The sequence below is a fragment of the Macrotis lagotis genome, chromosome 5, assembly GCF_037893015.1.
Source record: "Macrotis lagotis isolate mMagLag1 chromosome 5, bilby.v1.9.chrom.fasta, whole genome shotgun sequence".
Lineage (NCBI taxonomy): Eukaryota > Metazoa > Chordata > Mammalia > Peramelemorphia > Peramelidae > Macrotis > Macrotis lagotis.
The window spans coordinates 34,689,704-34,706,446 of record NC_133662.1 but is presented as its reverse complement, the minus strand read 5'-3'; the positions used below and the strand labels follow the sequence as shown (position 1 = coordinate 34,706,446).

At 38.4% G+C, this 16,743-nt stretch overlaps 1 protein-coding gene across 2 annotated transcripts in view; it reads left to right on the top strand.

The window, feature by feature from the left end:
* Window positions 1-15,757, top strand: part of MCM3 (minichromosome maintenance complex component 3) — a 43,169-nt gene extending 27,412 nt beyond the window's left edge. The window contains exons 11-16 of one of the 2 annotated variants that reach the window (XM_074237183.1): window positions 2,128-2,278; window positions 3,459-3,599; window positions 10,826-10,932; window positions 11,349-11,434; window positions 11,848-11,917; window positions 13,859-15,757. In XM_074237183.1, the coding sequence (XP_074093284.1) occupies window positions 2,128-2,278; window positions 3,459-3,599; window positions 10,826-10,932; window positions 11,349-11,434; window positions 11,848-11,917; window positions 13,859-14,057 (754 nt within the window). In that variant the 3' untranslated portion in view covers window positions 14,058-15,757. The remainder of the gene's footprint in view (window positions 1-2,127; window positions 2,279-3,458; window positions 3,600-10,825; window positions 10,933-11,348; window positions 11,435-11,847; window positions 11,918-13,858) is intronic. The other variant, XM_074237182.1, reaches the window with a different exon arrangement.
* Window positions 15,758-16,743: the final 986 nt, after the last annotated feature.

The following is a 16,743-nucleotide window of genomic DNA, read 5'->3' as shown; positions in this document are numbered from 1 at the left end:
GGTCAGCTTCTTAGACATAATGTGCCTTTGGTCAAAAAGAGGAATTTAGAAGACGTATGGATGGTTCAAGATGAAACTATCCCTACTACTGAAAATATAACTAAAAGCATATGATCTCTGAAGATTAGAAAATCACAGAATCTCAGAACTGGGACTTCAAAAAATGATTTGAACTAGAATTTATTATTTCAAATCTAGCCTAAAATACTTAACTGCCATCCTGGGCAAGACAATTCTCTTCTGCCTCAGTTTCTTTAACTATAAAATGCAAATACTATTAAAACCTATCTCAGAGATGTTTTGAGGATCTAATGAAATAATAGTTGTAAAGGGCATGTGAATCCTAGCTTTCATTATTGTTATTATCTTTAATCTGGGGAACAGCCCCTTTGTTTCCCTGAGCTCCTACCTTTACCCTCTGCTCCCTCTGGGAGTTAGAACTCTGGACAGAATTCTTAAAGTACCATATCATTCTTTTGTATTTCTCCTCTGCTGTTTGTCCTTGCTTCTTACACTCCATAGTTCTCAATCTGAATTTGTTAATGAGTACATTAATCTTTTTTCCTTGTCTTTATCATTTCAACTTAGGTTTCTTGTCTTCAGAATTTCATTCTTGAAGGCTCCCCCTGAATTTTCCCTCAGAATATCAGGCCATTGTATTCATCTTACCAACCTTTGACATTTGCTCTTTGGAAAACTAGTGTGCATATCAGACTGAGGATGACTTTCCTTTCCTTTGGTGTTTTGTTCTTAATGATAGAGAAGTCAACTCATCACCAAGTGTTTATTATTTATTTATTTGTTTGTTTATTTGTTTATGTTTTTGCAAGGCAATGGGGTTAAGTGGCTTGCCCAAGGCCACACAGCTAGGTCATTATTAAGTGTCTGAGGCCGAATTTGAACCCAGGTACTCCTGACTCCACAGCCAGTGCTCTATCCACTGTGCCACCTAGCCTCCCCAGCAAGTGTTTATTAATTATTATTAAATTAATTTTTGTGTGTGTATCAGAGGATGGGAGTACAAATAAATTGAGCAAAACAATCCCTACTATCAGGAAGCTTATCCTTGCCTTACAAAGTTATTGTCATTTCTGCTTCATGAACTAGGTTCCTCTCTTTTTTTTTTTTTGTTCATAATCCAAATTGAGGATAACAATCATAGCAGTCTCCCCAGTCCCTGCCTTTTCCTTTTGAGGGTTATCATCATGATTAAAAGAAGTCACATTTATCAGCCAATTGCTTTTGGTGAGAGACAACTGCCATTAGGTGTCTGTGATAGAAGCCCTCATCACTATAATTAGAGGCAGTGTGTCAGAGTGAAAAACAACAATAGCAGCAACAGTGATGATGATAATGAAAACAATAATGGTGGTGAAAACAATAACAATAATAGCAATAAAAATCTGACATTTATACAGGAATTGCTATTTGCTAGGCACTGTCCAAAGCATTTTTTATTAATCTCCTCATTTGATATTCACAACCACTCTAGGAGGTATAATGTGTGCTTTCATATTGCAGATGAGGAAACTGAGGCAAGCAGCTTGAGTGACTACTTGCTTAGGGAATAGAGACTTGATCTTAAAATCAAGACCTGGTTTTAAGAGCCCTGACATGTATTGTCTTGGTGACTCTGGGCAAGCCATAGGTTTTTGGGGGTTTTTTTGGCAAGGCAAATGGGGTTAAATGGCTTGCCCAAGGCCACACAGTTAGGTAATTATTAAGTGTCTGAGACCAGATTTGAACTCAGGTACTCCTGACTCCAGGGCCAGTGCTCCATCTACTGTGCTACTCCCTAGCCACAGTTTCTTAAGACATCTCTTTTAAACCAAATTTCAGAGAGGGTGCCCCAATGCATTGAAGTGGTTTCCTCACCTGAGAGATCTCCCTGTCTGTCTGGTGAAGCCTGTGGACCCCTTTCCCCGAATAACCTCTTCCAATGTATAAAATAAAATAAAAAAATGGCAAAGGAAACCATTGGTTAATAAAAATAAAGGTATACATATTTTTTCCCATCCAAGTTTACCAACCCCTCTGAAATCTATTCATGGACTTTTAGATTAAGAATCTCTGAGTTCCAAGAGGAAGGGTGAGGATTGTCTCATTGGGGTTTTTATTGGGGCTCAGGGAGAAGACAGTAAGTGCAGCCTTCATGAAGAAGTATATTCACGTGGCCAAAATCATCAAGCCTGTACTGACACAGGAGGCAGCCAACCACATTGCTGATGAGTATTCTCGCCTGCGCAGCCAAGACAGCATGAGTTCAGATGTCGCCAGGGTGAGTGAGTCCACTTGGAGGGGTATGTGGAGAGGGTAGAAGTGGTTTAGGGATGGTAACCATAACTGAAATATTTTTAATTCCCCTGGCCTTTTCTTCCTAAAGGTTTGAAGGGCTTCTTGTTGTAGGATAATAGTCTCTCATTTTTTTTTTTTTTTAGGGTAAGGGTATGCTGAGTCAAATCCTTGGTCTTTTTAACCTAGTACAGAATCCCATTGATTTATAGATCTTGCTTCTTAGCCCCTCAAAAATGATATCTCACTTAGAAATGGTAGGTCAGCAAGGGAGGTCTGTGGTAGGATGAGGCATGGGGCATCTCACTAAGTGGTCTTAAAATGGTCATGAGTTGGTCACTTGCTCATCTTGGACAAGAGAGAGTGATCTGTAGGTACAAAATTTAAGTTGGAGGTCTTACCATGTCATTGAGTCACCTCCACTTGGTCACCATAACAAGGAAAAACAAGAGTAGAGGGCCTCTATAGTTATCTTCCTATCATTAAGCAAGTAAACTTGCATTCTGCAGCTTATCATCTGAAAGCTGCTATACAGAACTTATAATTATGACCTCATGGATATCAGACTGATGAATACTGACTGGAACATCATGCATAGGTGTGAATTGGAAGAGGTCCAAATGAATTACTTTTTGCAACTGAATGAGTATATACAGGACAATCTTTAAAATATTTGATGATAACAGCTTGTATGTTCTACATATTCTTTTCCCCCCATGGGTCAAACATTCCTAGTTCTTTCATTCTAGGTATTATCTGTTTTCTAGACCTTTCACCATCTTGATTGCCTTCCTTTCTGCTTGCTTCAGCTTGTTAATATGGTTTTTTCTTTTTGTTTTTGCAAGGCAATGGGGTTAAGTGGCTTGCCCAAGGTCACACAGTTAGGTAATTAATAAGTGTCTGAGGTCGAATTTGAACTCAGGTCCTCCACTCTAGCCACTGCACCACCTAGTTGCCCCGATATCTTTCTTTTAAAAAATGCCTAGGGCCCTTTGAAGCATCCAGAATTCTGAATTATCTGCTAGAATCTGTTTCTGGTTTTCCATGGGATTTTAGACAAATCTTCATTACCTCAATTCAGTTCTTATATCTGTACACTGGAAATGATAATTGACTGTCCAAAGATCAGGAGTGTACTGACTAGAATTTTCCACTTTTTCTCCCAGACATCCCCAGTTACGGCCCGGACCCTGGAGACTCTCATCCGCTTGGCCACTGCCCATGCCAAGGCTCGGATGAGCAAGACTATTGAGCTGCAGGATGCAGAAGATGCAGTAGACCTGGTCCAGTATGCTTACTTCAAGAAGGTGAGGACCGGGGTGGGTGGAGTAAAGATGATTGGGCTTAAATCCAAACCTGAAACCTGAATATAGAGGCATGGACACTTTTTTTTTTTTTTTTTACATTTTATTTTTGTTTCCAATGAGCAAGAAGTTTGTTTTATCTACTCCCCAAACCCCACTGGAAAAAGAAAAAATCAAATCTCATAACAAATGGACATAGTCAAGTAAAACAAATTTCCACATTGACTATGGCCAAGGTTTAGATCTCATTCTGAATATTGAGTTCATTAACCTCTCTTATGAGGAAGTAGGTAACCTTTATGATTGGTACCCCTTTATTGTGATTTCTTATAGAACAATAGTGTTCTATCACATACATATACCATAATTTGTTCAAATATTCCCCAATTGATGGGTAAGCCCTCAATTTTCAATTCTTTGCCACTACAAAAAGAACTGCTTATAAATAGTTTTGCACATGTGGGATTTTTACCCATTTTCATAATCTCTTCAGGATCAAAGGGTACATTTTTATTATCCTTTGAGCATAATTCTAAATTGTTCTCCAGAAAGGTTGGATCAGTTCAGAACTCCACCAACAATGCATTAGTGTCCCAGTTTCCTCACATGCTCGTTAACATTGATCATTTTCCTTTCCAGTCACATTGCCTGATTTAAGAGGTGTGAGGTGGTTCCTTAGAGATGTTTTAATTTGCATTTCTCATTAATGATTTAAAGTAATTTTTTATATAGATAGTTTTGATTACTTCATCTGAGAATTGCCTTTCCATAGCTTTTGACCATTTGCCAATTGGGGAATGACTTGGTTTTTTTATAAATTTGACTCAGTTCTCTATGTGTTTTAGAAATGAAGCCGTTGTCAGAAACACTAGCTGTACAAATTGTTTCCCAACTTAGTATAGTCCTTTTAAACTTTTAAATTTAATGTAATAAAAATTATTCAGTTTGTTTTTTTTATAATGTTCTCCTATCTCTTCCTTGGTCATAAACTGCTCCCCTTTCCATAGATCTGACAGGTACACTATTCCTTGTTCTCCTAATTGACTTATTATAATAGTACCTTTTATGTCTAAATCCTGCACCCATTTTGACTGTATCTTGGTATAGGATATGAGATGCTGATCCAGTTTTCCCAACAGTTTTTTACGAAAGAGTTGGTTTTTATCCCAGAACCTGGAATCTTTGGGTTTATCAAACAATAAATTACTACAGTCATTTACTTTGGAAGAGACTTCTTTTAAACTGTCACCAGATGTTCAGACAGCTAAGGCAGAGCTTCTGGAACAATCTTTAGTTAGAGCAGTTAATGGTTTAACAATCTCACCAAAGGATGGACTATACTGTCCACAGTAACTTGCAGCTCCAAATACAGTGTGGAGTTGTTTCTTTGTCTTCATTCTGGTTGTGTTGACTTCCTTCCTGATCAATGTGAACATGTACTGGACAGATTCACTGATTGGAAAACTGAAAAAGACTGAGTTTATTTACTAGCAATAAAGCAATTTAACTGTATCAGGAATGATGGAAACAATGGTATCCAGATTAGGTTCTTAGGAATAGTGGAGGAATTAGTTGCACAGAAATCTTACATAGAGAACAAAACAGAGTGCTATAAGAGGCTGACTTAGATGTTTTATAGTTCCTTTATCAATCATAGATGGTTCAAATGAACAATTTTTACTATTTTAGCTTTGGGGAGCTTTTATATGGAAAACTAATTATAACTAAAGGATGATAATTTTATATAAGGAACCCTAAAATATAAAACAACAGCACTTTTGAGAATATCCACATTATAATTTCAAAAGTGTTAGATGGTAATTATTTTACACAAAGATCATTAATTTTTCTTATTAATGAACAATTTTTTTAAATGTCCAAATTATAATTTTAAAGATACTTATTTAGATGGCAGAGGGTCATCTTTTATCTCAAAGAAACAGGTATGGTTTGATCCTACAATCTTCACATTATTAGAGAAATCAGTCCAAACTAATTCAGATGGAATCTACTTAATGGTGGTATAAGTAATAGTGAGCAAACAGTATCTCTAAAAACACACCACAAATCTTTCAGTGATGTTAACTATTTGGAATGAACAGCAACAAGTGATATTATTATTATTAAAGGATCAAAAGTTAGTTAAAATCAGGAAATACAAATTTTTCATTTTAGTTTTGTAAACCATTCTTCCCTTCACCAAAATGTACATACTTCATTTTGAGGGGCTATTAAAGTTTCTCCATGGACCAGATTTGGTTGAAGAAAACATCTTGGGCTGGTTCTGAGATTTCTCTGGCTTCTGATTGCTTATTTGTTTCTTTTCTTTCCCTTTTTTGTTTGTTTTTGCAAAGCAGTGGGGTTAAGTGACTTGTCCACGGTCACACAACTAGGTAATTATTAAGTGACTGAGGGCAGATTTGAATTTAGGTCCTCCTGACTCCAGGGCTGGTGCTCTATCCACTGTGCCACCTAGCTGCCCCTGTCTATTTGTTTTTATAGTTTCTAGCACAGTGATGATCCTTTTTTCCCAGAGAAAGGGTTTTTGCTTTAGACTGCTTTGTTTTCAAGGGCAGGGGTGATTGCAAGAGTTTTAGGGGCAATTATTCATGAAAAAAAATCTCTGATTTCTGAGGATATCTGAGTTACAAAAGTTGTATTAATGATTTTGGCTTCCTTAGGGTTAATAGGGTCAAGTTCTACTTTAACTTTTAGCTTTTTTTTGCAGAGCTGGTCATAGAACGGCTTGGGATCTCTTTCTTGCCTAATTTCCTGAAATTTACTAAAATTCTCTATCAGACCTCTTTTGCTTAAACCAGTCTATCCTCATCCCTAGGCTGATTAGGGTCTAAGTGTCCCTCAAGTTTAGTGAGCTGGATCAGATTATATGCAGGGAGAGGTGGTGGGCACCCCACCCCCCAGCTATTTTATTCTATTCTTTTCACTCACTGTTTCCTGTTTTCAGTTATTTTGAGGTGTGGGGGAGAGCTAAAAGTAGCTTGCTCATTTTCAGTAACTTGAGAAGAAAGTCCACTTACTATTACCTCTTGAGAAGAAAAATTACTGATTAATTCTAATAATTCTGTGACTTGAGTAGCCAATTCTCTAACATGCAAACAGAGAAAAGAGATGACAGGTTCAGTTTCCTCGGACACTCTGTGACCACAACAGAACAATGGGTTGACTATTCTGATCATAAAGCATCTGAGGGGGTAAGAAAAGAAAATTATTTTAACTATTATTTTTAGAAGATTTATAGCTTTAATTATTAACAAAAAATGTTTCTGAGTAGAAAAAATAATTAATTCTATCTAAAAAAGTCTATTAATGTGCAAAATTTAATCATAAAGAATTTAGTAGAAAGAAAAAATTAGCCCATTAATTGTTTAAATAGCTGGCTAAAGAATAAGGCAGAGTAGAAACAAGAACTTTAATTAGGACAGAACATCCAGACATACTACAGACAATCAACAAGTCCTGATCAGAAATCTTTCTTGCCATTTACTGACCATATAGCAAAAGTGCTTTGAGCTCATGACTGACTGAACCTGACATAAAGATCAGTTAACAAGGGTAAATCCCAGTTTATCTAAATAAACTTATCTAAAATAATCTAAATTTAAAAATATCTAAATAGTTGTCTACCTAAACTTGAGTGAGTCCCAGTTTACATCAAACTTCAACACTGCTAAGCGATTCTACATTCTTTGTTCCTTTGGATTCCTCCCTTTATGTTCCCTTCTCTATTTAGATTAGCAACTGCTTTTGAAGATACCGCTGTAGATTTTCCATTAGGTGCTAAATCTAATCTTACTACAACTCTTAACCTTCATCAAAGCATCCTAACTAAATCCTTACTCTAAATCCTATTTGCTGCTGTGACAAGACCACTAACTGGCTTGACCAGAGGTGAGATGAGGTTTTGTGGTCCCTAATAAATATGGACCCTAGCGACTTGTTTCTTGGGTCATTCGGAGGTTTAATCTGCCCTCAACAGTCTGTTTTTGTGTGGTGTTCCCCACACAGACTCAAGCTAACTTCCTTATGTCTCTTTCACATAGCCCAGTCATAGGTTTTACTTAGGAATCCTAATCTAGATTCTCATCTAAAAACCTTAAAAAATTGCAAAAATCTGGCACCAGTCAAGTTAAAAACATCCCAACAAATACAATTATTAACATTCAGTTGTTTTTCTTTTTTTTTGTAAATTAGTTTCTCTCAGGGACTATTTTATCTTCTTGTTCTAATATATTAGGGCAGTTTTCCATGATAATTTCCTGCATGATATTGTTCAGACTTTTTTCTGATCAGGACTTTTAGGTAGACCAGTAATTCGTAAATTATCTTTCTTGGATTTATATCCCAGGTTAATCATTTTCCCAAAGATACTTGACATTGTCTTCTATTTTTTCAGCCTTTTGGCTTTCTTTGATGGAATTTTGGTATCTCATGGAGTTATTTGCTAACATTTGTCCAATTCTAGTTTCTAAGATTTTATTTAAGATTTATTTTCTTTAGTTAGATATTTGGTTTCCTTTTCCAGTCGGTCATTTGTACTTTTAAAATTGTTTTCTTCAGTTAATTTTTCATAATTCTCTTTCATAGCTCATTTCTTTTCTTCATCTTTCTTCTTCCTCTCTTTTTTTTAATCCTTTTTGAGATCTTCCAAGAGATCTTTTTGAATTTGAGACCTATTCATCATCTCCTTTGAGGCTTCATCTGGAGGCATTTTATCATTGCTTTCCTCTTTGAGATGGCATTTCTATCATCCCTTTCAGAAAAGTAACTGTCATTGGTTAGCTCTTTTTTGTTTTTTTGCTCATGTTCAGTTGAGCTCTCTTCCTGTGGTATAGGGGATATAGTCTCAAGCTTTTTTTTTTTTGCTTGTCTCTTGCTTTCTACTCTAGCTTTTCCAATGTTTCTGATTTGCTCCCTGCACGGGGATAACCCAAAACTGCATCAGTGTTACGGGACTCCAGACTTCACTCTCTGAGTTGAGGTTGGGACCCAATGGCTGGTGGAGCTGCACTGAAACCTGAACTGTGCTGTGGCTAAAAGCTCTCCTGCCTACAGTGGACTATACTTCCCTTTTACCTGTGGGACAGAACTTTTCCTGAAATTTGTCCAAGACATCTCATTGAAAGTTGTTTCATTATTTTTTTGGTGGGTTCAGTTGCTTAAGGATCTGTTTAGGGGCTTCAGTCCAAGTTGTTGCGGGAGCCTGCCACCATCTTGGCTCTTCCTATAAGTCTCCACAAATTTAGTTTCTAATCATTTGTACATCTTAGTTTCCTATCTTTAAGATTTTCTTTTTCCTTTGGAAAACCAGAAGAAAAGGTCCAAGTACATACAGAATTTTTAAATCATAAGTTTTAGAATCTCCAGATATACATTTTTAAGTCTCAAATTATTTATAATCTTTCTTTTTAATGTCTGCAACCTCCAGTGTAGAAAAAGAGATGTCTTCTATGCAAATGGTTTTTTTTTGCAGCCTGTTTATTTTTGGTTGAACAAGCCAAAAGAAATGACTCAAGTGAACCACCTGCAGGTTAGCACAAAACACACTTACATAAGTGAACCCTTTAAGGAACGACAAACCTCTTGTATTCTTAATTTCTGAAAAAAAAGGAGAAGTTGCAGAAGTTAAATCGTCTGCTGCAAAATCTTTCTCCATACACTTAACTTTTTCTTAAAGTGGCAACCAGAGAGATTAAGATGAAAAATTTAGCAAGAGAAATGCAAATGAAAAACAGGATCCTGCTAAGGTTGGAGGCTTACCGGAACTCTGGAGAAAGGAATCAGTGAGGGAGAGGAGTCCAGGTTCAGGATCTCTTGGGAGAAGGAACCAGGTCTACAGTTCCTGGAATGTTCACCAAAGGGTCCTCAGAGTTGGAGACCAAGTTGTGGTTCTTTTGTCATTGTGTGAAAAAGAACTGGGAAGTCTTTCTGGTCAAAGAAACCAATTTTTATTAAGAGAAACAAAGATGGGTGCTATAGTTTATTCTGAGACTCTGATATATAAAATTCAGTTATTTCTAGGTCTCTCGATTCATATATGGTTCAACAGTGTCCTCTTAAAAGCCCATTCATGCAAGATTGAATTTTGCAGATCTTTATGTCCCAACTTGATGACATCCTAGCTTTGTTCTCTCCATGATGTCTGTTATGAGGTTTTATTTATCATTTTAATATAAAGATTAATATATAGATTATTATGGTTACATCCTAAGGATACATACTTTGTATTGATTTAGTTATACTTCTAATGTTAACTAACAGAAATCTCTCTGGGACTGCATCATAGTTTGGTTACATACAGATTATTTTTATTTTTAAACCAGAGACTGTTCTTACTATAAATCAGTTATTTATCTTAATGATTACAGCTAATAAAAGATTAGCAAGGCAGTCCTGAGCAAAGCACTCACAGCATTGATTATTGATCTTTTTTTCTTTTGATGACCCTCCTGGCCCTGATGTTTTGAGATTCTGTGATCACCTGAATTAACCTTCCCTCATTTTATAGCTAAGGAAGTGAGCCCAGAGAATAAAGTACTTTGCCCAAGGTCAAACATATCCTTGTCCAACATGGTGGGAAACTCCAACAATAACAGTGTGACCATGGCCAAGTCATTTAAATTCTCTGAGCCAACTGGCTTCTCCTTTGTAAGGTGGCAATCATTATCATTGGGGAAAGTTGTACCGTTGACCTCCCAGGTTGTGGCAAAGAAAGTGCTTTGTAAACTTTGAAGAAATAAATGTAAAGAAGTCTGGTTGTAATTAGCTGGGAGACTAATCTACCATTTTCTTTTGAAGTCTTGAGCCTTCTGTGAGCTTGGGCATAGCTCATTTTCTTCTATATGGCAATTACATGTAGGAGAGTAGTCTGTAACCACGGCATGAGGGGGCAGTGTTGAGTTCAGAACCTAGGGCTTGATCTCTATCCACAGGGCCACCCTGACTTTCAGGCATTTTATATGCATTATTTTATTTGCTTACAATGCTGTGAATTATGTGTAGCTTAAATATACTTTACCTTGTTATAGATGATGGAGGACTCTTTGACACAGTGAGATTAAGTGACTGGCTATTTAAGGATCAGAAAAGCATAGGATATGACTGCTTTATTTTCTCCCCCTGGATTCATGCATCTGGTGTGTGTGTGTGTGTGTGTGTGTGTGTGTGTATTAATATATAAATATTAATAAAATTCCTGGGGTTGGTCCTAGGTCCTTGAGAAAGAGAAGAAGCGAAAGAAACGAAATGAGGATGAGTCAGAGACAGAGGAAGAGGAGGACCAAATGCAAGATGGCCATGAGCAGAGGAAAAAAAAGAAGTAAGTGGAGCAGAGGAGATGGGAAGAGGAAAATTGTGGTGGGGTGGAGGAGTGGGGGTGTTTCCATGTCTGTTTGCTAAGAATTGCTTGGTTGCTTCGCTTTCCTTGGAGAAAAAATGATCTGGGCCATTCACAGCAGGATCTCAGGCCGAGGTTACTAGAGAAGGTAAAAAAATAAGAACTACCTTTGATATTCTTTGCCCATAACAGTCATCCCTCTTAACTGTATTTTTACAGTTTTGTTGGGAGGTGACTTTTTGGAATCTTTAGTTACTCTGTGAAAAGATCAAAGCTCCAAGGGGGTGTGTTTGTGTGTGTCTGTGTCTGTGTCTGTGTGGGTTTGTTCAAAGTATAAATTTCAGTGGGGAGCTTTAGAAAGTGGGACCTGATGTTTTTAACCTGTGTCACTTCTACAGGAGGAAGATGGATGCTTCAGAAGGGAAAGAAGGAGAATCTTATGACCCTTATGACTTTAGTGACACTGAAGAGGAAATGCCCCAGGGTGAGTGTCCTTTCCCAGTTTGGAGGCCAGATGGTCAGGGTTTGACCCTGTTTCTGAGGTGCTTGCACCTGGAGGGCAAGCTCTTTGCTGTCCTCATCCCAGGGTATACTCTGGTGTTTAGTTCATGCTTGTTTTCAGTATCCCCAGATAGTGATTGGTCTTCCTTGATTTCTTCTTGAAGAAATTTTCCCCCTTAACCACCTTGGACATTGCTTCATCCTTTAAGCCTAATTTCCTTTGGCCCTTTCTTTCTCATAATCTGATGTGTTCATGGAAACACCTGATACACTGGGCCTCTTGCCTATTCAGCTGGAACAGGGGTTTGTAGAAAGTGGGATGAACTTTTTATTTTTTTTGCTTACTGCTAATGAATTTGGCTTCCATTTGTTATCTTTCCTTTCCTCCCCATGCAGTGCACACCCCAAAGATGCCTGAACCACAAGAATCTAAAGAGGGCCAAAAGGCAGAGTTGACTGAATCCAGGTAAGAGAGGTTGTAGGGGGAATCATTTCATCTGTTTTTTCCTGAGTTGTCTATGACAGTCAGTAAATAAATCAACCAGTATTTATTCCCTATTTTTATTTCTCTGTGATAATGTTTCCTTGAATTATAGATTATCAGAAGGTCACATCTGAAAGGAAAGTGAGAGATCATACAGTCAGGATCCTAGACTTAGAATTGGAAGGGGGACCTTAAGAGCCATCTGATCCAACCATCTCATTGTTTAGGATACTGAAGATGAGGAAGGTTAAGTGCTTTTCCAGGCTTGCCTAAGCTTGAAAATGTCAGAGATGAAATTTGAACCCAGATCTACCATTATGATATTATTCCTAACTTCTTTAGCTTCAGTTTTCTGTAAAATAAAGAGCTATGACTAGATGATCTCTGAGGTGCCTATTCTATCTTTAAATCTATAATCCTATGTTATTACAGCACTCTTCCTGTACCCTGATTCCCTTTTTTTGTAATTAGGAAAATTAAGGGGAAAACATTAGTCCAAGGTCACAGAGAGTTGCCTCTGAAATTTACTGTATGACCTTGGGCAAATCACTTAACTTTTGAGCCTCATTTTTCCTCATGTGTAAAATGGAGTTGGATCAGATGTTCTTGTAAATTCTTGGCCTCAGTTTCCTCATCGGTAAAAATAAGGTTGAACTAGATGGTCTCTTAAGGCCTCTTCCAGCTTCAAATTCTTGGATACTTTGTAAGCTATTAAAGGATTCCATCTCAAGCTGAGAAAGATGCTGAGGTGGGGAATATGTAATCATTCAAAGCAGGGATCTCCTAGCTTATAAATTCATTCACCTTGGTTGGGGGGTGGGGGGATTGAAAGTGCCTACCATGAGGTAATGGGACAAACTGTAGAGAGGAGAACTTGCTTGGGTTTAGAACTCCCTCTCTACTGGGAATCACCAGTGATTCACTAGGACTGGCTCACCAGGGTGGAAAGGAACCTAGAGCAAATGATCAGCTCCCATAAAAGAGGAAATCATCTAGGGGAGTAGCTGTGTGTGTGTGTGTGTGTGTGTGTGTGTGAGAGAGAGAGAGAGAGAGAGAGAGAGAGAGAGAGAGAGAGAGAGAGAGAGAGCAAAGCTCAGGGGAGAGACAGCCTTAACAGCCTTAATGCTTTTGATGACTTTGAGGTTGAAAGCTGCATGAGAACATGTATTGTCATTTTTTATCCTTTACCTTATAATCAATTCTTTCCGTCATAGTCATTTATAGATATGATGAGCCCTTCCCTCACAGTCCTTAATGAGTTCTATCTTACAAACAAAAATAAAAAAGCAAAACCAGTTCATTGATGACTGCATTTAGCAATACACTTAACAATCTTTATCCATAGTTCACTAACTCTACTAAAAGTAAATGTGGGGTGGCTAGGTGGCATAGTGGATAAAGCACCGGCCCTGGAGTCCGGAGTACCTGGGTGCAAATCCGGTCTCAGACACTTAATAATTACCTAGCTGTGTGGCCTTGGGCAAGCCACTTAACTCCATTTGCCTTGCAAAAAAACCTAAAAAAAAAAAGTAAATGTATTATTGATTTCTTTTGTCTTTATATTGTCTTTATTTCCAAATATTTCCTTTTTCCCCTTCCTTTGAGAGCTTGTAAGGGTAGGGACAGGCACATGATTTCCCTGATAGCTCCAATTTACCATTCTAAGAGTCCTCCAGAGAACTGAGAGTGTTCACTCAGCAGCCAGTCTGTAGTTCCTCCAAGTCCAGCTCTACCCACCATGGTCACTCCGTCTCTTTCTTGTAATAGAGAGGAGAAAAAAAAACAGTTCATCAAAAATAACCAACATACCAATCAAGTCTTATAATAGCTATAGAAAGGAGAGTGGTTTGGCCATCCCCTTTAAACATTCCTCCTGCCTCCCCTCTCCTTTCTGAGGCCAATGATTTCTTCTGTTTTGGGCAGGTTGAAGGCATTCAAGGTTGCTCTCCTAGAGGTGTTCCGGGCAACCCACGCCCAGTCTGTGGGTATGAATCGTCTTGTAGAATCCATCAACCAAGATAATGAAGCTCCCTTTTCCCCAACTGAGGTCCAGGCTGCCTTGAACAAGATGCAAGACGATAACCAGGTCATGGTCTCTGATGACATCATTTTCCTCATCTAAGTCTGCTGTCTCTCTCATAAGAGGACTTATCTTTAAAAGTAAAGTTTTCTCTGTCCCTTCCCCATTCCTACTTTTTGTATAGTTTTCTGCATCCATCCCTTCTTGCAGCCTTCCCCCTGCTGACTCATTAGACTGCCTGATGCTGCTAAACCGAAGTGGAGAGCCTCGGTGGATCCCAGGGAAGTTAAAACTGGACTTGACTACTGGGAAGGCTGCCAGGAAGAGATGGAAAAGGACTCTGGGGCTCTGGCACTCTTGAAAAAATTCAAGGCAAAAATTCTACATGGTCTTTTTTTTTTTGTGGAAGTCAGCAATGATCCATGACTTTTTGATGGAACTCTTGCCTCAGTTATGGTCCATTTTGGCCAAGATTTGCCAGGTGGTTTTTCAGATCTCATCTGAATTAAGTTTGTTGACTGTTCCCCACTGTTCCTTACTTGGACTGCTATCACACTTTGAAGACCCAGCTTTCACTTATCTGAAATAGCACAGGAAGCAGTTTCCTGCATTAGTTGGTTCAAGTATGCTTCCAAAATAATCCAGTGATTTGAGAGCAAAATATAATTTTTTCTTTTCTGGAATGACCTAAGTAATATTAATAATTTACCATTTTGATAATGTAGACTTGGTCTGAATTACATGTACATCCCCTTCCTCATGGCATTCTCACCTCAATGTGGGTGCTCCCATGCCAAACCATGTTTGGTTTTGCTTTCCAAAAAATAATCTTTAATCTTGGATTCTCTGCTGCATGCAAATTGCTGCTCAGGGGCACTGACACCAAGTCACCACAGGGTGGCGACAGGTAGCCATGCATATGGCCAACCCAACTGGGTTCAGTCTATTGATCTGGGGAAGCTTCCCCCTGTCATCTGTAAGAGTATTTAATTAACATAATGACAAATCAGATCCATCAGAGCGGGGATACCCTGATACCCTTTCCTTAGAGTCTAGCACCCAGACAGAGGAATCTGAGTTGCTTAAAGAGTGAAGCCATTCTGGAGAAGAATTGGGCCATTATTGGTCTGGCCCGGCTGAGATGGCAGACCTTCTGATGGTAGATGGACTTGGGGCAAAAGCTGATGTCTCGTTTTTCAGGCCTTGGTAAAACTACATTCACTTGAGTTTCCCATAAATTTAAGATCTCTAGACTTCTCGGGCTGTGGCTAGACAGTGTTTATGGACTGCCCATCAGATGGCATGGGAGGTGGCTGGTGGAATCACCTGCTACTGTAAAATTTGTATGTGGTTGGTTTGCTAGCATTTGAAGAATTTTTCAAGAAACAATAAAATAAATGTTCTTTTGGGCATAATCTCTTCTGAATTGGAAATGGATTAGTTCTAAATCAATATTTATTAATTAAGCAACTGCAGTGGTAAGTTCTTGGGATACAAAAAAGAGGAAAAAAGACAATCCCTACCCTCAAGGAGCTTGCTATCTAATGGAGACAACAATAAACTACCTATAGGATAATACCAGGGAAGGGTACTGGAATGAAAAGAGTTTGGAAGTCTTTTTTTTTAAGAGGATGGGATCTTAGCTGAGACTTCATGTCAGCAAACATGCTGAGGCAAGGGAGGCAGAGAAAATGAGAAGAGTGGAGAGATGGAGTTTGTCTTACTCATCACTTGATTGAAGAGTGTATATTGAAGGGAATAAGGAGTTAGCAAACTGGAGAGGTAGGAGGTGGCAGGTTATGAAGGGCTTTGAATGTAAAGAGATTTTATATTTGATCCTGGAGGTAACAGGGAGCCCCTGGAGTTTATTGAGTGGGGGCAGGGGGATATAAGGGACCTCTGCCTTAGGAAAATCCCTTTGGTAACTGATTGGAGGCTAGATTGGGGAAAGACTTGAGACAGGCAATTACAACAGGAAGGTAGCCAGGATGAGATGATGAGGGCTTGCACTAGAGTGATGATAGAGTCAGAGGAAAGAAGGAGGCTTATTCAAGAAATGTGGCAAAGGAAAAAATAATTGTGGTGGCAAGAGACCATATATAAGGAATTATAAAGGCGTTGAGAATGACTCTTAGATTGTGAACCTGAATGATTGGAAAGATGATATTGCCCATTCCAGTAATAGCCAACATAGAATGGGGGTGGGGGAAAGGGAGGGTGTTTAAGGAGAAAATGAATTCAGTTTCAGACATGTTAGTTTGAGATATCAAATTCAGATTTTATCTCAAATTAAGTTCATTGACTCCTACTGCTCCTCACTTGAATTGTTTTAAGACCAGTTTTAAGATCCAGCTTTCACTTACTTGAAATAGCAAGGTGGGAAATAGGGAATCACCAGGGAGGTTGGAGCAGGAGAAGTAAACTTGAGAATCACAATTAAATCCATGGGAGTTGATAAGATTGCTAAGTGAAGTAGGTAGTATAGGGGAGAAGAGAAGAGCGCCCAGGACAGAACCCTAAAGGACACCTATGGTGTGATCTGGAGGAGGATCTAGTAAAGGAAACAGAAGCAGCTAGGAAGGATAGAGGATAGAGTAGAAAACCTAGAGAGAAAAAGAGTATCAAGGAATTAACGAGGAATCAACAGTGTCAGAGGCTGCAGAGAATTCAAGGAGAATGAAGATTAAGGAAAAGCCCAGAATCTGAGACATCATTGGTAACTTTGGAAAAAGTGGTTTTGGTGGAATGATAAAATTGGAAGTTCTATTATGAGGAGTTAAGAGAGGAA